The sequence below is a fragment of the Mustelus asterias genome, chromosome 17, assembly GCF_964213995.1.
Source record: "Mustelus asterias chromosome 17, sMusAst1.hap1.1, whole genome shotgun sequence".
Taxonomy (NCBI): domain Eukaryota; kingdom Metazoa; phylum Chordata; class Chondrichthyes; order Carcharhiniformes; family Triakidae; genus Mustelus; species Mustelus asterias.
The window spans coordinates 10,911,495-10,931,632 of record NC_135817.1 but is presented as its reverse complement, the minus strand read 5'-3'; the positions used below and the strand labels follow the sequence as shown (position 1 = coordinate 10,931,632).

General features: G+C 47.2%; 1 protein-coding gene across 1 annotated transcript in view; it reads right to left on the bottom strand.

The window, feature by feature from the left end:
- Nucleotides 1–20,138, bottom strand: part of LOC144506248 (cytoplasmic tyrosine-protein kinase BMX-like) — a 77,962-nt gene that overhangs the window by 20,309 nt on the left and 37,515 nt on the right. The window contains exons 10-14 of the mRNA XM_078232108.1: nt 17,569–17,648; nt 15,775–15,902; nt 12,991–13,065; nt 9,038–9,209; nt 798–1,014 (exon numbers count right to left, since the gene is read on the bottom strand). Coding sequence (XP_078088234.1) covers nt 798–1,014; nt 9,038–9,209; nt 12,991–13,065; nt 15,775–15,902; nt 17,569–17,648 — 672 coding nt within the window. The remainder of the gene's footprint in view (nt 1–797; nt 1,015–9,037; nt 9,210–12,990; nt 13,066–15,774; nt 15,903–17,568; nt 17,649–20,138) is intronic.

Below are 20,138 nucleotides of genomic sequence, written 5' to 3'. Positions count from 1 at the left end.
AGCTCACTCATTCCATACCTGCATACTCCCCCACCCGGCCCGTTTTTAAGTGAGGGCCATCATTCCCCCCCACTCCCCTCAGCTCAGGAACTCTAGTTATTGTTGTCCCAATGCCCCTATGGCACATGTCACGGCTCCTTGTCTCCTGAAATTATCAGGAATTCCGTGCTTAGGAAATGTATGGATCAGATTGATTATCCTCTTATATCATTCATAGAGAGTGTTTCCACTCGGCAGGAGGGCGAGTGACAAGATGACCCAGCTTTCTAATAAAAGTAAAGAATCAGAGGGGCAATGAGAAGGATCTTCTGGAATGTGGAACGGGGTTTTATAGCCTCGCTCGTCCCAAAACCGTAAAACCCCATCCGAGGTCAACAGACCTTTCTATGGCCCACCCCTCACCACCTCCAATTCCCGTGGCGGGCGGGATGGTAAACTTTCCGCCATGCTATCTGAAAGAGAGGTGGAAGAAAGTTTCAGTCATAACTTTCAAAAGGAAATTGGATGAATCTTTGAAAAGGAAACATTTACAGGACGGTTATCAAAGAGCAAGGGGATTGGATCTAATTGGACAGCTCTCTCTCTCAAAGAGCTAGGATGAGTACCATGGGCCGAATGGATTCTATAACGATGATACAGCAAAGTATTGGTTGGAAGTAGCTTCACTGGGAAACCGTTGAAACTCACTATGGTCAAAAACTGTCCACCAGAAGCAGTCAATGTTTGAGAGTTCATTAATTGAAAAGCAACAGTCTAGGGTTCAATATTTTTAGAGCATTGTCCGGCTTGTAACTTACCAGGTCTCTGTGTATGAACTGGAGACTCTCCAAGTACACCATAGCGTCACTCACATCATAACACATTTCCAGGAGTTGGAGTTGGTTTAATTCCTTGCCGCGATTCTTGAGGTAGCTCAGCAAGCAACCATTGCTCATATACTCAGTTATTATGTAGATGGGGTACTGAGCGGTGCAGACACCATACAGTTGGACTAACTTTGGATGTTTCAGCTTCCTATCAATAAAACCAGAAGACATGAACATGAACAGGTGACAGGACAAATGCATTGGCACAAATGTTGTTTTAATATTGGCTGGCATTAACTGTGCCCACGATGTACTTGCTTGTTTGTGAAGGGAACAGCATAGCTGTTGCCAACACCGCTGGTCCCTCAATCGTGCTCATCCTTTACAGCCGTAGCTCTCTCAATAGCATTCTGAATCACAAGGTTCAGGGTTCCAGTCCCATTCCAGGCCTTGAGCACAGAAATCAAGGCTTCCACGCCTGTGCTGTACCCAGGGAGTTGGCGTTCTTTCACACGTGGTGTTAAACCAAAACCCCATCTCCCTGCTGTGTGCTACCATTTTGCAGAAGAGTTTATCCCCATGTCCTGGCTACTATTTAGCCCTCAATTCTGATCCCCAAAAATAGAATCTCTGATCGGCCTCACATTGCTTTGTGGAAGTTAGGTTACAACAATTGTGAAAATTAAAGTTCCATAATTGTCAAAACTCTGCCAAGTAATGGAAAATGTTTATCAGTGTACGAGGCCTTCAGTGAAGCCAGTGCTTGCGTATTCAGGGTAAACGGCTAATCTGCACCTTGTGTAAGTCCCGTAAACATTCCGTTCCCAGACTTCAACGGAGGATGGAAAATAAGATATTTCCATAACAAAATACCAAGGAGCAAGGTATGGGGAAATATTATGCTAATGAAGGATTGGCAGGAGACAGTTTTCTATTGGATACAAAAGGGCAAAAAAGCTATGCTATGATTGGTGGATATATATGCAAATGAAGGATTAGAAAGTTGCTCATTTCTCATTTGCTGTAATTAACTATAACACTGCATCAACCGAACACCCGGCAATGCTGGGCTCTGCATTGTGTTCTCACTTGTCCACAAGATATTAAAGCTTGGAAATTGAGTACTTTTGGGTTTAAGTGTTGTCCGTACCCAAAGCCGCCGACAGCTGTTTGCAGGAGCTTGCTGTGCACAAATTGGTTGCCATGTTTCCTACAGTTCAAAGAACAAAGAACAAAGAACAATACAGCACAGGAACAGGCCCTTCGGCCCTCCAAGTCCGTGCCGCTCCCTGGTCCAAACTAGACCATTCTTTTGTATCCCTCTATTCCCACTCCGTTCATATGGCTGTCTAGATAAGTCTTAAACGTTCCCAGTGTGTCCGCCTCCACCACCTTGCCTGGCAGCGCATTCCAGGCCCCCACCACCCTCTGTGTAAAATATGTCCTTCTGATATCTGTGTTAAACCTCCCCCACTTCACCTTGAACCTATGACCCCTCGTGAACGTCACCACCGACCTGGGGAAAAGCTTCCCACCGTTCACCCTATCTATGCCTTTCATAATTTTATACACCTCTATTAAGTCTCCCCTCATCCTCCGTCTTTCCAGGGAGAACAACCCCAGTTTACCCAATCTCTCCTCATAACTAAGCCCCTCCATACCAGGTAACATCCTGGTAAACTTCCTCTGTACTCTCTCCAAAGCCTCCACGTCCTTCTGGTAGTGTGGCGACCAGAACTGGACGCAGTATTCCAAATGCGGCCAAACCAACTTTCTATACATCTGCAACATCAGACCCCAACTTTTATACTCTATGCCCCATCCTATAAAGGCAAGCATGCCATATTCAGCAGTGACTACACTTTTCAAAAATTATTTCATTGGCTGTAAAGTACATTAAGATGTTCAATGGTGCTAGAGAAACGCAAGTCTCTCTTTTTTTGAACCAGGCACTAGTTTCACGATTTGGGTTTCACAGCCAAGACTCCTCCATACAGATGTTGTAATGTGCCCTTAAAGTACAGCAGCACGATGTCACTACGTTGGGTAAGTGGAGTATTCCCCTGACTCCACAGGTACTCAGGATGAGTCTCCCGCCCGCTAACTCCCTCCAGCACTCCTCTTGGGGGTTTCTGTGAGGGCAGCTGGATCGAGCTCAAAGTCTTCACTTGGGTGAACGGCCTGTGGAGGCCCCAACAACACCGGCAACTCACTCCGAGCCATCTCATCAAGCCTGAGCTCAGGTCATGTGAACCAGGCCTCATGCCTCACGTTCTGCACCCAGACCAACAGCTGATAACCTGAACACAGCCAATGACATTTATCCTACTCCACCTTGGCCATCCCGGGAAACCTGTCCCATGACACCTGTTGGTTAAAGGATCCAGGACGCTTTTGCCTCCGTGGCCAGGTCAGTCTGTTCAGTGTTACACATGTGAAAATGGGCAATCTGACCTCAATTACTACTCTCAGCCTTCTCTTAACACCAGGCCTTATCTTGATGCAGTGTTCGCCATTTTAAAATATAATTTAATGCTTTATATTCAGTCCAAAAAATATTCCACTCACCCATCACTGCCAATGTCACTGCCACCCTCAGTGGCTAGATTGAAAAACTGAGCCGAATTCCACCGTATCTTTACAATTCTATCCCACCTGTGACTCCAGTCTCCCCCCACCGCCTCCACGCTCCCCACTCCACCACCACTTTCCCCCCACTCCGCCTCCACTCTCCCCCCACTCCGCCTCCACTCCCCCCCCACTCCGCCTCCACTCTCCCCCCACTCCGCCTCCACTCTCCTCCCCCGCCTCACTCTCCTCCCCCGCCCCCCCCCCCCCACCCCCCCCCCCCCCCCCTAGTCTCTCCCCCCTACTCCGGCTGCAGTCTCTCCCTCCCCACTCCCCTCCGCCTCCAGTCTCCCCCACACTCCGCCTCCACTCTCCCCCCCCACTCCGCCTCATGTCTGTAACACCAAGTTGCTGTCCTAATTTTTTTTAGTTCACTTTAAAACTTTATTTCTTTCCCATGTTGATCATGTTCCTTTAATTCACAAGACCTGACCTCAACGCAAGGCCCTGGAATACTTGCAGCCAGTCCCCACAACACAGGGAGTGGGTAGTGAATGGGGATGTGGTGCTGCTCTCACTGTAGATTGACCACATCCATGTTTCAAGATGGCGCCGGAGTGTGGTGACTCTTTACAAGCTGTGTATGGTACAATTTGTATGGCTAGCACGCAAAACAATACTTTTCACTGTATCTTGGTACACGTGACAATAATAAATCAAATCAAATTGTTGCAAAGTTAAATTTTATAAAGATGTAAAAAATTGTAAAAATGTTAGAGGGAAAAAAACATTGCGGTGTCCCTTTAAAAGCTGGTGTTTTGTTTCGGTGCTTGGAAGTTTAAATTGCAGGTGGCAGGGTTGCCTTGGTAACAGGTTTCAGGCATTTGAATGTTTTTGAATTTTAGCCAATCAATTTAAAACAGGCACTCAGCTACCAAGAACCTGTAAGATTTGAATTTGATGATGTTGAGAAAACCAGACCAATCCTGTTGTAGGAAAATTGATAGGTCATTACAGGTATAAAAGAGAGTGCAGGGGAGGAAACCAGGAGTTAGGAACTGCCATCTCTCAAGCTTCAAGAGGGAGAAAGCAGCTCTTAGATATCTCTTAAGAGAGCTCACCATCTAACTGGCAAAAGGTACCAAAATCAGAAAGAACTGACAGGCAGAAAAATCAACAGAAGAACTCCAAAAGTTTCCAAAAGCCACAAAACCTGGTTGTACTTTTTTTTTAGAGTGACTGAATTCTGTTATTAGATTTTTGATTAATAAATGAGTCGTGTATTTATTTGAACAGCATTCCATTGGAATCTTATTTTTTTCGGTATGTTACTTGTTTAGTTAAAGTTCCCTTGTGAGTTAAATAAATAAATTGTTGAGTGTTCATTTTAAAGTGAGTGTCAGATAATTCTGTTGGTTAACCGCTAAACATTACTGAAGAACAGTTCATACCTTCCTGTACACTTTTAACAGATTACGAGGCGAGGTATTCCTCTTTAGGGGTTTAGGCGTTACTTCTCAAAAGGGGGATAACCTCTGCGTCATAAGAAATCAAATCATCTAACTCTGGACATTGCTCTGATTCTCCCCTCATTCTTCTCCCCCATTAGTGGTGTCCCAGTCGGTAATAACTTTGCTGAGTCACATGTTTCTGAGTTGAGGCCCCTACTATACGCCTTATACACCTATGACTGTGCGGCCAAATTCCCCATCAATTCGATTTTCAAGTTTGCTGACAATACCACCATAGTGGGTCAGGAACTCAAACAATGACGAGACAGAGTACAGGAATGAGATAGAGAATCTGGTGAACTGGTGCGGCAACAATAATCTCTCCCTCAATGACAACAAAATGAAGGAGATAGTCATTGACTTCAGGAAGGGTAAAGGAGAACATGCTCCTGTCTGCATCAATGGGGACGAAGTAGAAAGGGTCGAGAGCTTCAAGGTTTTAGGTGTCCAGATCACCGCCAACCTGTCCTGGTCCCCTCATGCCAATACTATAGTTAAGAAAGCCCGCCAATTTCTCAGCAGACGAAGGAAATTTGCATGTCAGTTACGACTCTCACCAACTTTTACAGATGCACCATAGAAAGCATTCTTTCTGGTTGTATGACAGCTTGGTATGGCTCCTGCTCTGCCCAAGACCGCAAGAAACTACAAAAGGCCATGAATGTAGCCCAATCCATCATGCAAACCAGCCGCCCATCCATTGACTCTATCTATACTTCCCGCTGCCTCGACAAAGCAGCCAGCATAATTAAGGACCCCACGCACCCTGGACATTCTCTCTTCCACTGTCTTCCATCGGGAAAAGGATACAAAAGTCTGAGGTCATGTACCAACTGACTCAAGAACAGCTTCTTCCCTGCTGCTGTCAGACTTTTGAATGGACTTACCTTGCATTAAGTTGATCTTTCTCTACACCCTAACTATGACTGTAACACTACATTCTGCATTCTCTCATTTCCTTCTCTATGAACGGTATGTTTTGTCTGTAAAGCGCGCAGGAAACAATACTTTTCACTGTATGTTAATACATGTGACAATAATAAATCAAATCAAATCAAACTTCAGGACTTGAACACACTGTTGCAGTATCGAGGGAGTGCTGCACTGTCAGAGATATCACCTATCAGGCAAAACTTCAAACTGAGGCCCTGTGTACCTTCTGAGGTGGACAGTAAAGATCTCATGATGCTGCTTAAAGAAGGGCAGGAGAGTTATCTTCAGTGTCCTGGTTAACATTTACCCCTCGATTGACAGCAAAAGAAACAGATTATCTGGTATTTATCTCATTGCTGTTTGTGGGAGCTTGCTGTGCCGAACTTGGCTACCATGCTTCACACATTATATCAGGCTGTAAAGTTCTTTGAGAGATCTAATGGTCATAAAATGTGTCACATAAATGCTTGGTAGCACAGTGGTTAGCACTGCTTCCTCACAGCGCCAAGGACTCAGGTTCGATTCTGGCCTCGGGCGACTGTCTGTGTCGAGCTTGCACATTCTCCCTGTGTCAGGCTGATTCTGGGGATGATGGGACTGATGTATGAGGAGAGATTGACTCGGTTAGGATTGTTTTCGCTGGAGTTCAGACGAATGAGGGGGGATCTCATAAAGACTCATAAAATTCTAACAGGACTAAACAGGGTAGATGCAGGGAGGATGTGCCTGATGGTGGGGGAGTACGGAACCAGGGGTCACAGTTTGAGGATTCAGGGTAGACCATTTAGGACGGAGGTGAGGAGACATTTCTTCACCCAAAGAGTGGTGAGCCTGTAGAATTCATTACCACAGGAAATAGTTGATGCCAAAACATTGATCTTATGTTCCCACAACTGAGGGAAACATTGAATGTATTCAAGAGGTGGCTGGATATAGCACTTGGGGTGAATGGGATCAAAGGTTTTGGGGAGAAAGCAGGATTAGGCTATTGAGTTGGGTGATCAGCCATGATCGTGATGAATGGCGGAACAGGCTCGAAGGGCCAAATGGCCTCCTCCTGCCCCTATCTTCTGTTTCTATGTCTGCGTGGGTGCTGTCTGGTGCTCCGGTTTCCTCCCACAGTCCAAAGAGGTGCAGGTTAGATTGATTGGCCAAGCTAAATTGCCCCTTAGTGTCAGGGGGATTAGCAGGGTAAATACGTGGGGTTACGGGGATAGGGTCTGGGTGGGATTGTTGTCGGTGCAGGCTCAATGGGCTGAATGGCCTTCTTCTGCACTGTAGGGATTCTATGATTCTAAATCTTTCTTTTTACCTGTCTTTAGTCTAACTTATCAACCGAAGCTCAAACTGCCTTCAAAAGCTCCAGTTATCTCCTCTCCTCCTCTGTGACATACCCAAAGACATTTTTCATCATGCGTCGTGCTGTGTCTCCCATACCCTTCATGGGTGAACAGCTCAGGTTCCTTGTGTCTTTTCTTACTCCTCAGTTGTGGGAACATAAGATCAGGATTTTTAGGATGGCGGTGTGTTCCCACCCTGCCACCTGAGGGGCTCATTTCTGCCATGCTGGCTTTCCCGCAGCCACCTAATGCAGCAAGGACCATTGGCTGGATAGAGGCGGCACTCCCAGCCCTCACTCGGGAGGAAGTCCTCACCTCAGACAGCAGCCAATCTGACTGGCTGGCAGGCTGCTCAATCCAGCAGTGCCAGAAGTTGCAGCGGCCAGGACTGGGACTGCGAGTAGTCTCCAGACTCTAGGTGCTAGGAGTCCCATGGGCCAGGTAATTTTTGGAATCCCTACAGTGCAGAAGGAGGCCATTTAGCCGATCGAGTCTGCACCGATACTCTGACAGAGTATCTTACCCAGGTTCTCATCCCACCCCATCCCCATTTTAACCCCACACATTTACCATGGCTCATCTATCTAACCTACACATCTTTGGACACTAAGGGACAATTTAGCCTGGCCAATCCACCTAACCTGCATATCTTTTGAGTGTGGGAGGAAACCGGAGCACCCGGAGGAAACCCACGCACACACAGGGAGAATGTGCAAACTCCACACAGACAGACACCCAAGGCCGGAATTTATCCTAGGTTCCTAGCACTGAGAGGCAGCAGTGCTAACCACTGTGCCACCATGGCGCCCTTAAGTGTGGGAAAGGTGGATGGCTGGGTGGGCAGAGGAGGGTGAGAATGTCAGTGGACAGGACATAGGGGAAGGAAGCACCCACAGAGGTGTGGGGGGGGAGGGGCGGCATCCAAAATAGAACATAGAACAGTACAGCACAGAACAGGCCCTTCGGCCCACAATGTTGTGCCGAGCTTTGTCTGAAACCAAGATCAAGCTATTTCCTCCCTATCATTCCGAAGTACTCCATGTGCCTATCCAATAGCTTCTTAAATGTTCCTAAAGTTTCTGACTCCACTATCACTGCAGGCAGTCTATTCCACACCCCAACCACTCTCTGAGTAAAATACCTATCTCGGGCATCCTTCCTATATCTCCCACCATGAACCCTATAGTTATGCCCCCTAGTTACCGCTCCATTCACCCGAGGAAATAGTCTTTGAACGTTCACTCTATCGATCCCCCTCATCATCTTATAAACCTCTATCAAGTCTCCTCTCAACCTCCTCCGCTTCAAAGAGAAAAGCCCAAGTTCCCTCAACCTTTCCTCATAAGACCTACCCTCCAAACCAGGCAGCATCCTGGTAAATCTCCTCTGCACTCTTTCCAGTGTCTCCACATCCTTCTTATAGTGAGGTGACCAGAACTGCACACAATATTCCAAAATGTAAAAGGTGGCCGTTGATTGTGGCACCCTTACCCCCAACCCTTTCTGCTCGAGCCCCACGAACCTCCCCCTGACCAGAGGGAAAATTGCTGGATCCAGGACTGGACACAATACTACAGTTGGCACTGAACCAGTGTTTCATACAGCTTTACTGGAACTTAGAACTTGTGATTAGATCAGAGGCTCAGCAGTTGCTATATTGGTTTAACAATGCGGTTACTCTGCTGGGTGTGGGATGCACATTTCCAGAATCATTCTGCCTCTCGTCATTTCAATCCCTGTTTTAACTGATAAAATGGGAAAGTGTGGAAGAACGCATAACTTTCATAACCCTCCGAGATACCTCTCCCTTCACTCCAGCCTGGACTATTTCTCATTGTTTTATTGGCATTCATTGTAATATTTATAAACTGTCACTCACATCATAATTTCTGCTTCCTCCAGGAACTCATCTGTTGACATCGAGCCTTCCTTTATCATCTTCACGGCCACATCGTACTTGTCTTTCCACTTTGCCAGTTGGACCACTCCAAACTGCCCGCTTCCCAACTCCTTCACCAGAGCCACTTCATCACGGATCAGCTCCCATTTCACTGAAACACAAACACTTTCAACATCGCTTGTAAACAAAAGGGCAAATCAACAAAATCGACTGAGCGTTTAACCAGAAAGCAAGAGACTTCAGTTAACTCCACTAATATTGGAGTTTATTCGGGAATATCCAATCGAATACTGACTTTGGAATGGCAGGTAATTAGAACAAAGAACAAAACAGCACAGGAACAGGCCCTTCGGCCCTCCAAGCCCGCGCCGCTCATGTGCCCAACTAGACCATTCTTTTGTATCCCTCTATTCTCAGTCTGTTCATGTGGCTATCTAGATAAATCTTAAATGATCCCAGCGTGTCCGCCTCAATCACCTTGCTTGGGAGTGCATTCCAGGCCCCCACCACCCTCTGTGTAAAATATGTCCCCCTGACATCTGTGTTGAACCTTGCCCCCCTCACCTTGAACCCGTGACCCCTTGTGTTCGTCACCTCCGACCTGGGAAAAAGCTTCCCACTGTTCACCCTATCTATGCCCTTCATAATTTTATACACCTCTACTAGGTCACCCCTCATCCTCCGTCTTTCCAGGGAGAACAACCCCAGTTTACCCAATCTCTCCTCATAGCTAAGACCCTCCATACCAGGCAACATCCTGGTAAACCTTCTCTGTACTCTCTCCAAAGTCTTCACGTCCTTCTGGTAGTGTGGTGACCAGAACTGGACGCAGTATTCCAAATGTGGCCTAACCATTGTTCTATACAGCTGCAACATCATATGCCAACTTTTATATTCTATGCCCCGTCCAATAAAGGCAAGCATGCCATATGCCTTCTTCATCACCCTCTCCACCTGTGCTGCCACCTTTAAGGATCTGTGGCCTTGTACACCCAGGTCCCTCTGTGTGTCTATACTCCTGATGGTTCTGCCATTTATTGTATAGCTCCCCCTTACGTTAGATCTACCGAAATGCATCACTTCGCATTTATCTGGATTAAATTCCATCTGCCATTTCTCCGCCCAATTTTCCAGCCTATCTATATCCTGCTGTATTCTCTGACAATGTTCATCACTATCCCCAACTCCAGCAATCTTCGTGTCGTCCGCAAACTTACTGATCACACCAGCTACATCTTCCTCCAAATCATTTAGATATATCACAAACAGCAGAGGTCCCAGTACAGAGCCCTGCGGAACTCCACTAGTCACAGACCTCCAACCGGAAAAAGACCCCTCCACTGTTACCCTCTGTCTTCTATGGCTAAGCCAGTTCTCCACCCATCTAGCTAGCTCACCTTTTATCCCGTGATATTTAACCTTTTGCACCAGCCTGCCATGAGGGACCTTGTCAAACGCTTTACTAAAATCCATATAGACGACATCCACGGCCCTTCCTTCGTCAATCGTTTTTGTCACCTCAAAAAACTCAACCAAATTTGTGAGGCATGACCTCCCTCATAGAAAACCATGCTGTCTATCGCTAATGAGATTATTCAGTTCTAAATGTGCATTACCAAGTACTAACACTGTGCATCTTTATATAAGCAAGCTCAGTGATGTCTGATAATTCCAATGAGTTTGAAATCCAATCAGTCTTTGTATATGGTACAAAGAGCACCAAGGTTTAGATCATTGGTACTGCTGAGTAAACAGTGATGGACTGGACATAGTCCAAAGCCCTACTTTTCTCACATAATGTTGTAAGATTATTAACTCCATATTAAACATTGCAGTATGTGGCAGAACCTTACATTAATATCTCAGCTGAAGAACACTCCATCACTCGCTCGGTACTGTCGCTCTGACAGGCCAACTCTGCCTTAATACTGGCCCCCCAACAACACTCTCTCCATACTGCTTCTCCAATCAATGCTAAACATCTAACAGAGTAGCACTCACTCAGAACTATCCCTCCAACAGAGCAGCACTCCCTCAGAACTATCCCTCCAACAGAGCAGCACTCCCTCAGAACTGTCCCTCCAACAGAGCAGCACTCCCTCAGAACTATCCCTCCAATAGAGCATCACTCGCTCAGACCTATCCCTCCAACAGTGTAGCACTCTCTCAGAACTGATCCTCCAACAGAGCAGCACTCCCTCAGAACTGCTCCTCCAACAGTGCAGCTCTCCCTCAGAGCTGTTCCTTTGACAAGAAAGACTTCTCAGGACTGTCCCAGCAACAGTACAACACTCCCTTAGTACTGACCCTCTGACAGTGCAGCACTCCCTCAGTACTGACCCTCTGACAATGTGACACTCCCTCAGTATTGTCCATCTGACAGTGTGGCGGCACTCCCTCAATACTGACCATCTGACAGTGCAGCATTCCCTCAATATTAACCCTCTGACAGTGCAGCACTCCCTCAGTATTGACTCTCTGACAGTGCAGCACTCCCTCAGTACTGATTCTCTGACAGTGCAGCGCTCCCTCAGTACTGACCCTCTGACAATGTGACAGTCACTTAGTGCTGACCCTCTGACAGTGCAGCGCTCCCTCAGCCCTGACACACTGATAATGCAGCACTCCCTCCGTACTGACCCTCTGACCGTGCAGCACTCCCTCAGCACTGACCTTCTGACAGTACAGCACTCCCTCAGTGCTGATTCTCTGACAGTGCAGCGCTCCCTCAGTACTGACCCTCTGACAGTGCAGCGCTCCCTCAGTGCTGACCCTCTGACAGTGCAGCGCTCCCTCAGTACTGACACCCTGACAGTGCAGCGCTCCCTCAGTACTGACCCTCTGACAATGCGGCACTCCCTCAGTACTGACCCTCTGACAGTGCAGCACTCCCTCAGTACAGACCCTCTGACAGCGCAGCACTCACTCAGTACAGACCCTCTGACAATGCAGCACTCCCTCAGTGCTGACCCTCTGACAGTGCAGCGTTCCCTCAGTGCTGACCCTCTGACAGTGCAGCGCTCCCTCAGTACTGACCCTCTGACAGTGCGGCACTCCCTCAGTACTGACCCTCTCACAGTGCGGCACTCCCTCAGTACTGATCTTCTGACAGTGCAGCGCTCCCTCAGTGCTGACGCTCTGACAGTGCAGCACTCCCTCAGTACTGACCCTCTGACAGCACAGCACTCCCTCAGTAGTGACCCTCTGACAATGCAGCACTCCCTCAGTGCTGACCCTCTGACAGTGCAGCGTTCCCTCAGTGCTGACCCTCTGACAGTGCAGCGCTCCCTCAGTGCTGACCCTCTGACAGTGCAGCGCCCCCTCAGTGCTGACCCTCTGACAGTGCAGCACTCCCTCAGTACTGACCCTCTGACAGTGCAGCACTCCCTCAGTACCTCCCATTAACAGTGTAACTCTCCAGGTGTGCTGCTGTCCTTTGGAGTGTCCGTCATACAATGCCATTCTCTATAGGTACAATGCAGCACTGAGGGACAGGAGGAATCTGGAATCATTGATAGGATTTTTAAAGTATCTCATTGTTGACGGGGTGTGAGCATTATTGGCAACTGCAGCATTTTACCCAAATTGCCATTGAGAAGGACAGTTTTAGGATATAATTGTGGGGTTCACTGCCTGGGCTGACTGAGTGTAGCCGCAGGGTGAGATCATGAACTGGAACACAGTGTGAGTTCACTGTGTGGATTCGCTCTGTGGGTCACTGTGAGAGCTAACCTGACATCAATAAGAAGAGAGTTTCCGAGGCCCGTTTATACCAGGATTGTGTCAGCTCGCAGTTTCACCCTCTGACCCGATAGCTCTTGTCTCTATACTGAAAAGACTGAAAATTAGACATCGAGAAATGACTTGGTACTCAGTTTCGATTGGATTTCAGGCTTTCTGAAAGAATGTTAAAGAATGCTATTTGTAGGTACATTCATTACCATCAATGGAAACTGGAACCTTATTAGTTTCAGTTGAAGCAGGTTGTCGAAGTCTTGTAATCAACCCTAAACAACAAGAAAACAAGATAGTGATGATCAGATAAAGAAGGCAGAGTGTGATTGAATATTCATAAGCTTATTTAAATCTCATTAGTGAGCCCCGGACACTATCGTCCAGGCTCACTTGCCCTTACTTGCTCACTGATCGAGGTCCTCACCAGCGAGAATCACAGCTGGTTCACACCAACAGGGACCAGACGTGATGGCCTCAGCATTGGCAACAAGGCCAATAAAGACTCCTCGGTGTTGGAGAGCAAGGCCAGGCAGTGCCCCTTAAGTAGTGCCAGCCTGACAGTGCCTGCCTGGCACCCTGTCACTGCCAGCCTGGCACCCTGGTACTTATGGCCTGGTACCTTGGCACTGCCAACCTTGTATCCTGGCACTGCCCACTGGGCAGTGCCAAGAGGTGAAGCCTGAGGGGCAAGGGTAGAGTCTGAAGGGGCAGGGCCATGACAGGGGTCAGAGCCATGACTTGGGGAGCTCTGCATGGGGCTGGTGGGGGAGGGGAAGAGAGTATTCTGCATCGGGGGTGGGAATCGGCAGGGGCGGCGATCGGGGGCGGCGGAGGGGGGGGGGGGGGGGGGGGGGGGGGAATGGGAGCTGCGATTGGCCAGGGCGGTGACCAGGGTGGCGGATGATGTCCTGGGGGGGGGGAGCAATCATTGGGGATCATTTCTGGAGTGTGATCGGGGGGGCATGCGGGGGTGACAGTGCACTGGGAGATCGGGACACCAGCGCAATGGCACCTTTAGAGCTTAGCAGCTGACTTCCCGGCATAAACAGGTTGTACCCACTTCCCCCGCCAGCGAGAATCACATCTGGGCTCTTTCTTCTTTCAAAGTACCGTCGGATTGCGTCTGGGAGCTTGTTCAAAGAATTGATGCGATTTACTCCCGTTTTCACATTCGTTCAGCACTTGGAATGTTTTTGGTAAGATCGCCCTCATTGAAATTACAAACAGATTAGAATGAACCGAGAGATTGCAGACCCTTTACACTAACATCAATTGTGAGAGGATTCTGGGACCAGGGGTAGAATATTTAGAGAACATAGGGGCAGCGGGAGGCCATTCAGCCCCTCAGGTCTGTCCGCCATTCAATGAGATATGCCTGACCTGATTCTATGGCTGGAATTCTCCGGCCGTTCAGGCCCTGCCACTACCGCCAGCGGGAAGGGAGAATCTCCGTTCACTGCAGTGGGATGGGAAAATCCCAGCCATGGGCGAAGTCAGATAATCGGGCCCATACTCCTGCTCGCAAAGTGTAATAAGTCCTCGGAGGCGGAAGTCCCTTCACCAAAATTCCTTTACTTACAAGACCCAACAACACTATACAGAGCACTCTCAGTGTGCAGTCTCCATCCGGGGTGCCAGAGGAACTGACGCTACTGTTTGATTGGACCGTCAATTTGGCCTTTAATCAGGGAGCTCATATTCAAGCAGGCCAGCTTTAATTGCCTGATTAAAATCGTTACACAAAGATATATCCATTCTAGCTCTCTGAACTGGAACCATTCATTGAGGGAGCATCTCTTGCTTGTTGTGGAAAGGGTTGTACCGCTTAGCACATGAACAAGAGCTTCCTAAATTCCCTCCAAAATGGCGTGGCTCTGACTCCCCTTTGCTCCCAGACTCCACCATCTGTGGGAAAGGTTTCTCTCCAGCCTAATAGTTCCTTTCAAATTCCTGAAAAAAAACTTCAATTAAATCATCTCTTAATCTTCTTTCTCTCTGGGAGGACAAGACTAGCTTATGTCACCTCTTGTTATCAACCATGGGAGACCTCGCAGCATTCAGGTGAATCTGTGTTGCACGCATATAAGGTGCCCGGAACTGTACAGAGTTCTCGAACAAAAGCATTGTGAGAACTTCCCTGGGAGCCCTCGGGGTTCCATGTTTCCTGCGCTCTCTTTTCCTCAGGCCCTCTTTGCTCAAACCCACCGCTATCACATTCCTCCTGGCTTTCACTCCATGGGTTTGCCATTCCATAAAGAACTTCATCCCTCTCTCCACCGTACATCCCTTAAATATGACCTTATCTCTGTCCCCCTCATTCTCAGATGGTTTGGCCATTGCGAAAGGTCCTTTTCTAGTTGATGTAACTCTTGTCACATCACTAATCTCCCCTCATGACAGTAACTCATTTGGGTGGCACAGTGGTTAGCCCTGCTGCCTCATAGTGCCAGGGACCAAGGTTCAATTCCCGGATTGGGTCACTGTCTGTGAGGAGTCTGCATTTTCTCCCTGTGTCTGTGTGGGTTTCCTCCCACAGTCCAAAAGATGTGCTGGTTAGGTGCATTGGCCATCTAAATTCTCCCTCAGTGTACCCAAACAGGCCCCAGAATGTGGCGACTAGCGGATTTTCACAGTAAATTCATTGAAGTGTTAATGTAAGCCTACTTGTGACACTAATAAATAAACTAAAAAAAAACATGACTTTTAAAGTTTTAATGTTGTATTTTCTCAAAGCAGGTCATATCCCAGCGAATCTGTGCTGTATTTAATACTTAATGCCCCAATATCCTTGCAAAACTGTTCGTTATTGTCCCAAATGTGAGTACACTGGGATTTTACATAGATTCCCCATTACTTAATGACTCTTTCTGTAACCACAGCATTTCACAGCTTTGTCATGTGAGTGTCTCAATTTGAAGTTCCCTCTGCACTTTGAGACCTCAGTTTTACTTCTTTCTTTCTGAAATGCCTTTAAACATTACCGGCTGAATTGTGCTGGTGATAGTGCATCACTTCCGGGATTGTGTCAAACAAGTGATTCTCTGCCACAAAGTACTTCCCTTCTGCTGTGCGATGAATATGGTAATGTCGGGTTGTTCCATTTTTACTGCTAAGAATAGTCAGGCAAAATACATTGATTAAAAAATACTTCAGTCAAATTGTCATCCTTTCTTTACAATTCAGATGGCCTGCCCCTGCAGTAAACACTGAAAATCCAAAGTCCCACAAGTTTTGTTAGTAAATGCAAATTGCAGTGCGAGCAGATGTGGGTGTGAGTGGGGGTGGGGTGGGGTGTTGACGCACTGTCTTACTGGTGAAGCCTCGGCAGCATATGTGTCTTCTGATTTCCAATGTGAAGACTGAGTCAATGAGGAGAGAGGAGGCTTGTTTGATATGCAGCAGCCTCATTTCACAGTAACACCCTTTCTGTCTGAATGACAAGTGATGCAACATTTGGCCAATTTAGTCACTTTTACCATCAGTGCTGTAGAATGGTGTTATATATTTAAAAGGGTTGCAGGTTGCTTTAAGGACTGATCACATGATTGGATGGTGATGTAATTAGGGTGTTGCCACAGGCTGCTGTTTTACTTCCAGTTTTGTACTTGGTGCAGTGCAGAGAACAATTCCTTCAACAAAACCTGCTATGTGTTAGCTTGAATTTACATGTGCAAAAACCCACAACCCCTAACATAGTTAGGACATTACAAATGGAATATGGTCCACTGACTAATGGCAGCGAATAAAGAGTCAGAAATGACCATTTTCTTGAGATTGAGCCTCAGGCCTTCCTCAAAGAACAAAATTTGGTAGCTATTCATCTATGAGATCTCACAATCGCCAGTCGCAATTCCCATTTTTAGCCTCCCGCTGAAATTTCCTGTGCCGCTACGCTATTCGACCAGAGCAGTGAGGCAGAAAAATCGTGCCCACTGTTTTTGATCCCCATTTGCGATGCCAAAGCATACAAGTCTATGGAGTAAATGCTGGAAAATGGGATTAGAATAGTTGGGTGGTTTGTCTTTGGCCAGCGCCAACATGTTGGGCTGAAGGGCCTTTTTCTATGACTCTATGATTACAAACTCTGTTCCACGTCCACCATTCCTGTCCCTGGTAACTATCTTTAGCTGAACAGGAGCTTCACAATCTTGGTGCTGTGTTTAACCCCAGTTGAGTTTCTAGCTACATCTCCCCACAATCAGCAAGACTGCCCAATTTCACTCCGATCACCCTGTGGAGCAACAGTACTTCAGCTTATCCGATGCAGAGATCCTCAACTATGCCTCTGTTACCTCTCGGCTGGATTATTCCAATCCTCTCTTGGCCAGCCTCCCATCTTCCACTCTATAATGTCTTAGCTCATCCAAAATTGCTACTCTCATCTTGAATTGCTCCAAGTCTCATTCGTCTATTACCCTGTGTTCATTGACGTTCACTGGCTCCCAGTCAGACAAAGCATTTTTTAAGATTCTAATCCTTTATTTCAAACGCCTTGCCCTGAACCCTCCCTCCCCCATCTGTGTGGCCCATCTCTGCGAGGCTAGGTAGATTCTGCCCTCGGTTACAATTCCAAACAGGCCCAGGCTCGGTGAAGCTTGTTCAATTAAAGAGAAAGGTCCTCCATCCTGCACAGCTATTTGTAAAGGCAAAGTGGACTGTTAACTTTATCTTTTTTATCAGAGGGCATGCAAGTTGCCTGTGCCAGCGTCAGTTAGTCTCTGTAGACCATATAAATGGGGCTTTAGCTGTTCATTTGGATTTAAATGAATACTTACTCAAGGGCCTTGGTGAAAATTGATACCACATATCCATCATTCTGACTCGAGTCTCGAACAAGGTACCCGCCCTCCTTCCCCTACATCAGAAACAAGTTGTAGAGTTACATACAGTCACAGAGGTCTATAAAACAATGAGGGGCATAGATCAGCTAGATAGACAACATCTTTTCCAAAATGTAAGGGAGTCTAAAACTAGAGGGCATAGGCTTAAGGTGAGAAGGGAGAGATACAAAAGGGTCCAGAGGGGCAATTTCTTTCACACAGAGGGAAGTGAGTGTCTGGAACAAGCTGCCAGAGGTAGTAGTAGAGGCGGGTACAATTTTGTCTTTTAAAAAGCATTTAGAGTTACATGGATAAGATGGGTATAGACGGATATGGGCCAACTGCAGGAAATTGGGACTAGCTTAGTGATAACAACAGGGCAGCATGGCCAAGTTGGGCCGAAGGGCCTGCTTCCATGATGTAAACCTCTATGACTCTATAACATCATTACATCATATACTAAATGACCTGATCATTCATTCATCAACAGTTTGTCAAATTGTATCTTGGCCACAATGATGAAGCCAATGGTAATCTCTGTTACTGATGTGTCAATGGCAGGGCTGTATCAGGCAAGGGGCCTGATTAAACATGGTAATCTAAGAGCCGCTGTCTGAGAATCTCCTCTCTACCATCAACTTTGTAAAAACACCATCTCCCTCTCTGTCCACCTTTGATGTGCACTGAATGGTGTGAACCTGTGATATTTGTCCAACTGATATAAACTGAACTCACCACAGAATGTGGTCAAGCTATTTCATTGCATGTACCCTTTTAACAACTTCATATATGTTTATGACTGTCAATGAACCTCTTTGACATTGAAAAACAATTAAAACTAATGTAGAAGCCCATTCCTTCATCATAATTGTTTCAAAACAAATACTTTTATTTTGCATCTCTATATTTCTCTCTTAATCCAATTTTTCTTTCTCTTTGTATTCGATTTGATGTTGAATCATCCACTCTGGTTTACACGTTATGGCGGCACGGAGGCACAGTGGTTAGCACTGCTGCCTCAGAGCGCCAGAGACCCGGGTTCAATTCTGGCCTCGGGCGACTGTCTGTGTGGAGTTTGCACGTTCTCCCCTTGTCTGTATGGGTTTCCTCCAGGTGCTCCGGTTTCCTCCCACAGTCCCAAGATGGCCATGCTAAATTGTCCCTTAGTGTCCCAAGATGTGTAGGTTAGATGGGTTTAGCCATGGGAAATGTGGGGAGTTACAGGGATAGGGCGGGGCAGAGGGCCTAGGTAAATTCTCTGTCAGAGAGTCAAAGCAGACTCAATGGGCCAAATGGCCTCTTCTGCTCTGTAGGGAGTCTATTATTTGCTTCCACCACCCTTCCAAACAGTGCAGTCCAGATCACAGCAACTGGGTCGGTAACAATAAATGCTTCAACATGTTGCCTCTTCTACTTTTCCCGATGATTTAACTGTGTGCCTTTTTTAAAATGTATTCGTTCATGGGAAATGGGTGTCACTGGCAAGGTCAGCATTTGTTACCCTAACTGCCCTTGAACTGAATGGCTTGCTGGACCATTTCAGAGTCAACAACATTGCTGTGGCTCTGGAGTCACATGTAGGCCAGACAGGGTAAGGACGGCAGATTTTCTTCCCTAAAGGATATTAGTGAACCAGATGGGATTTTACAACAATCAATGATTGTTTCATAGTCTGTGACCCGCTTTCAATTCCAGATGTTTTTAGTAACAGAATTTAAATTCCACCAGCGGCCTTAGTGGGTTTTGAACCCTTGCCTCCCAAAGAACTAGCTTGATATGGTGAACCATTGTTGGTTCCCACTGGATAGTACTGAGCCAGGGTCTGGCCAGTACTACAAGGATGTACATATGTTACTGTTGGGCTGTGCTATTGTTGCTGTTGGGGTTAGGGTGGGGTTGTTACACCTTTGTACTGTAGTGTTGTGGCACATCCCAGTCGGGCTCCGCCTCCTGGGAGAGGTATAAGAGTCCCTGCTCTGGCCGGGACCCCTTCAGTCTGAGATAGTGTATATAATTACTGGCTGCTTCATTACAGTAAATAAAAGCCTTTCATTTACCGAGCTTCAGGCCTCGTGTTTGAGTAGCGCATCAATTTTATTTACTCCCATGTACAGCTTGCCTGAGCCCGGAAGGTGGTCGCCACTGCAGGGCGTGTCAGGATTCCATGGACTACCGTCACCTCAGGGTCAACCGGCCTGTGAGTCCGTGGAAGAACAGCTGGACGCCGCCTTGGGGAGAACGCCACCGCAAGTGCCTACTCCGGTGCCACCGCCGGTATTGAGGAGGTCACAACGACGATGCGGTCCCCCTGACCGTCTGAACTTATAGACTACTGACACTTTATTCTGTTTTTGTACCCCGCCGGCCTTTGTTCTCAAAGGAGGGGTGAATGTGGTGAACCATCGTTGGTTCCCACTGGATAGTACTGAGCCAGGGTCTGGCCAGTACTACAAGGATGTACATATGTTACTGTTGGGTTGTGCTATTGTTGCTGTTGGGGTTAGGGTGGGGTTGTTACACCTTTG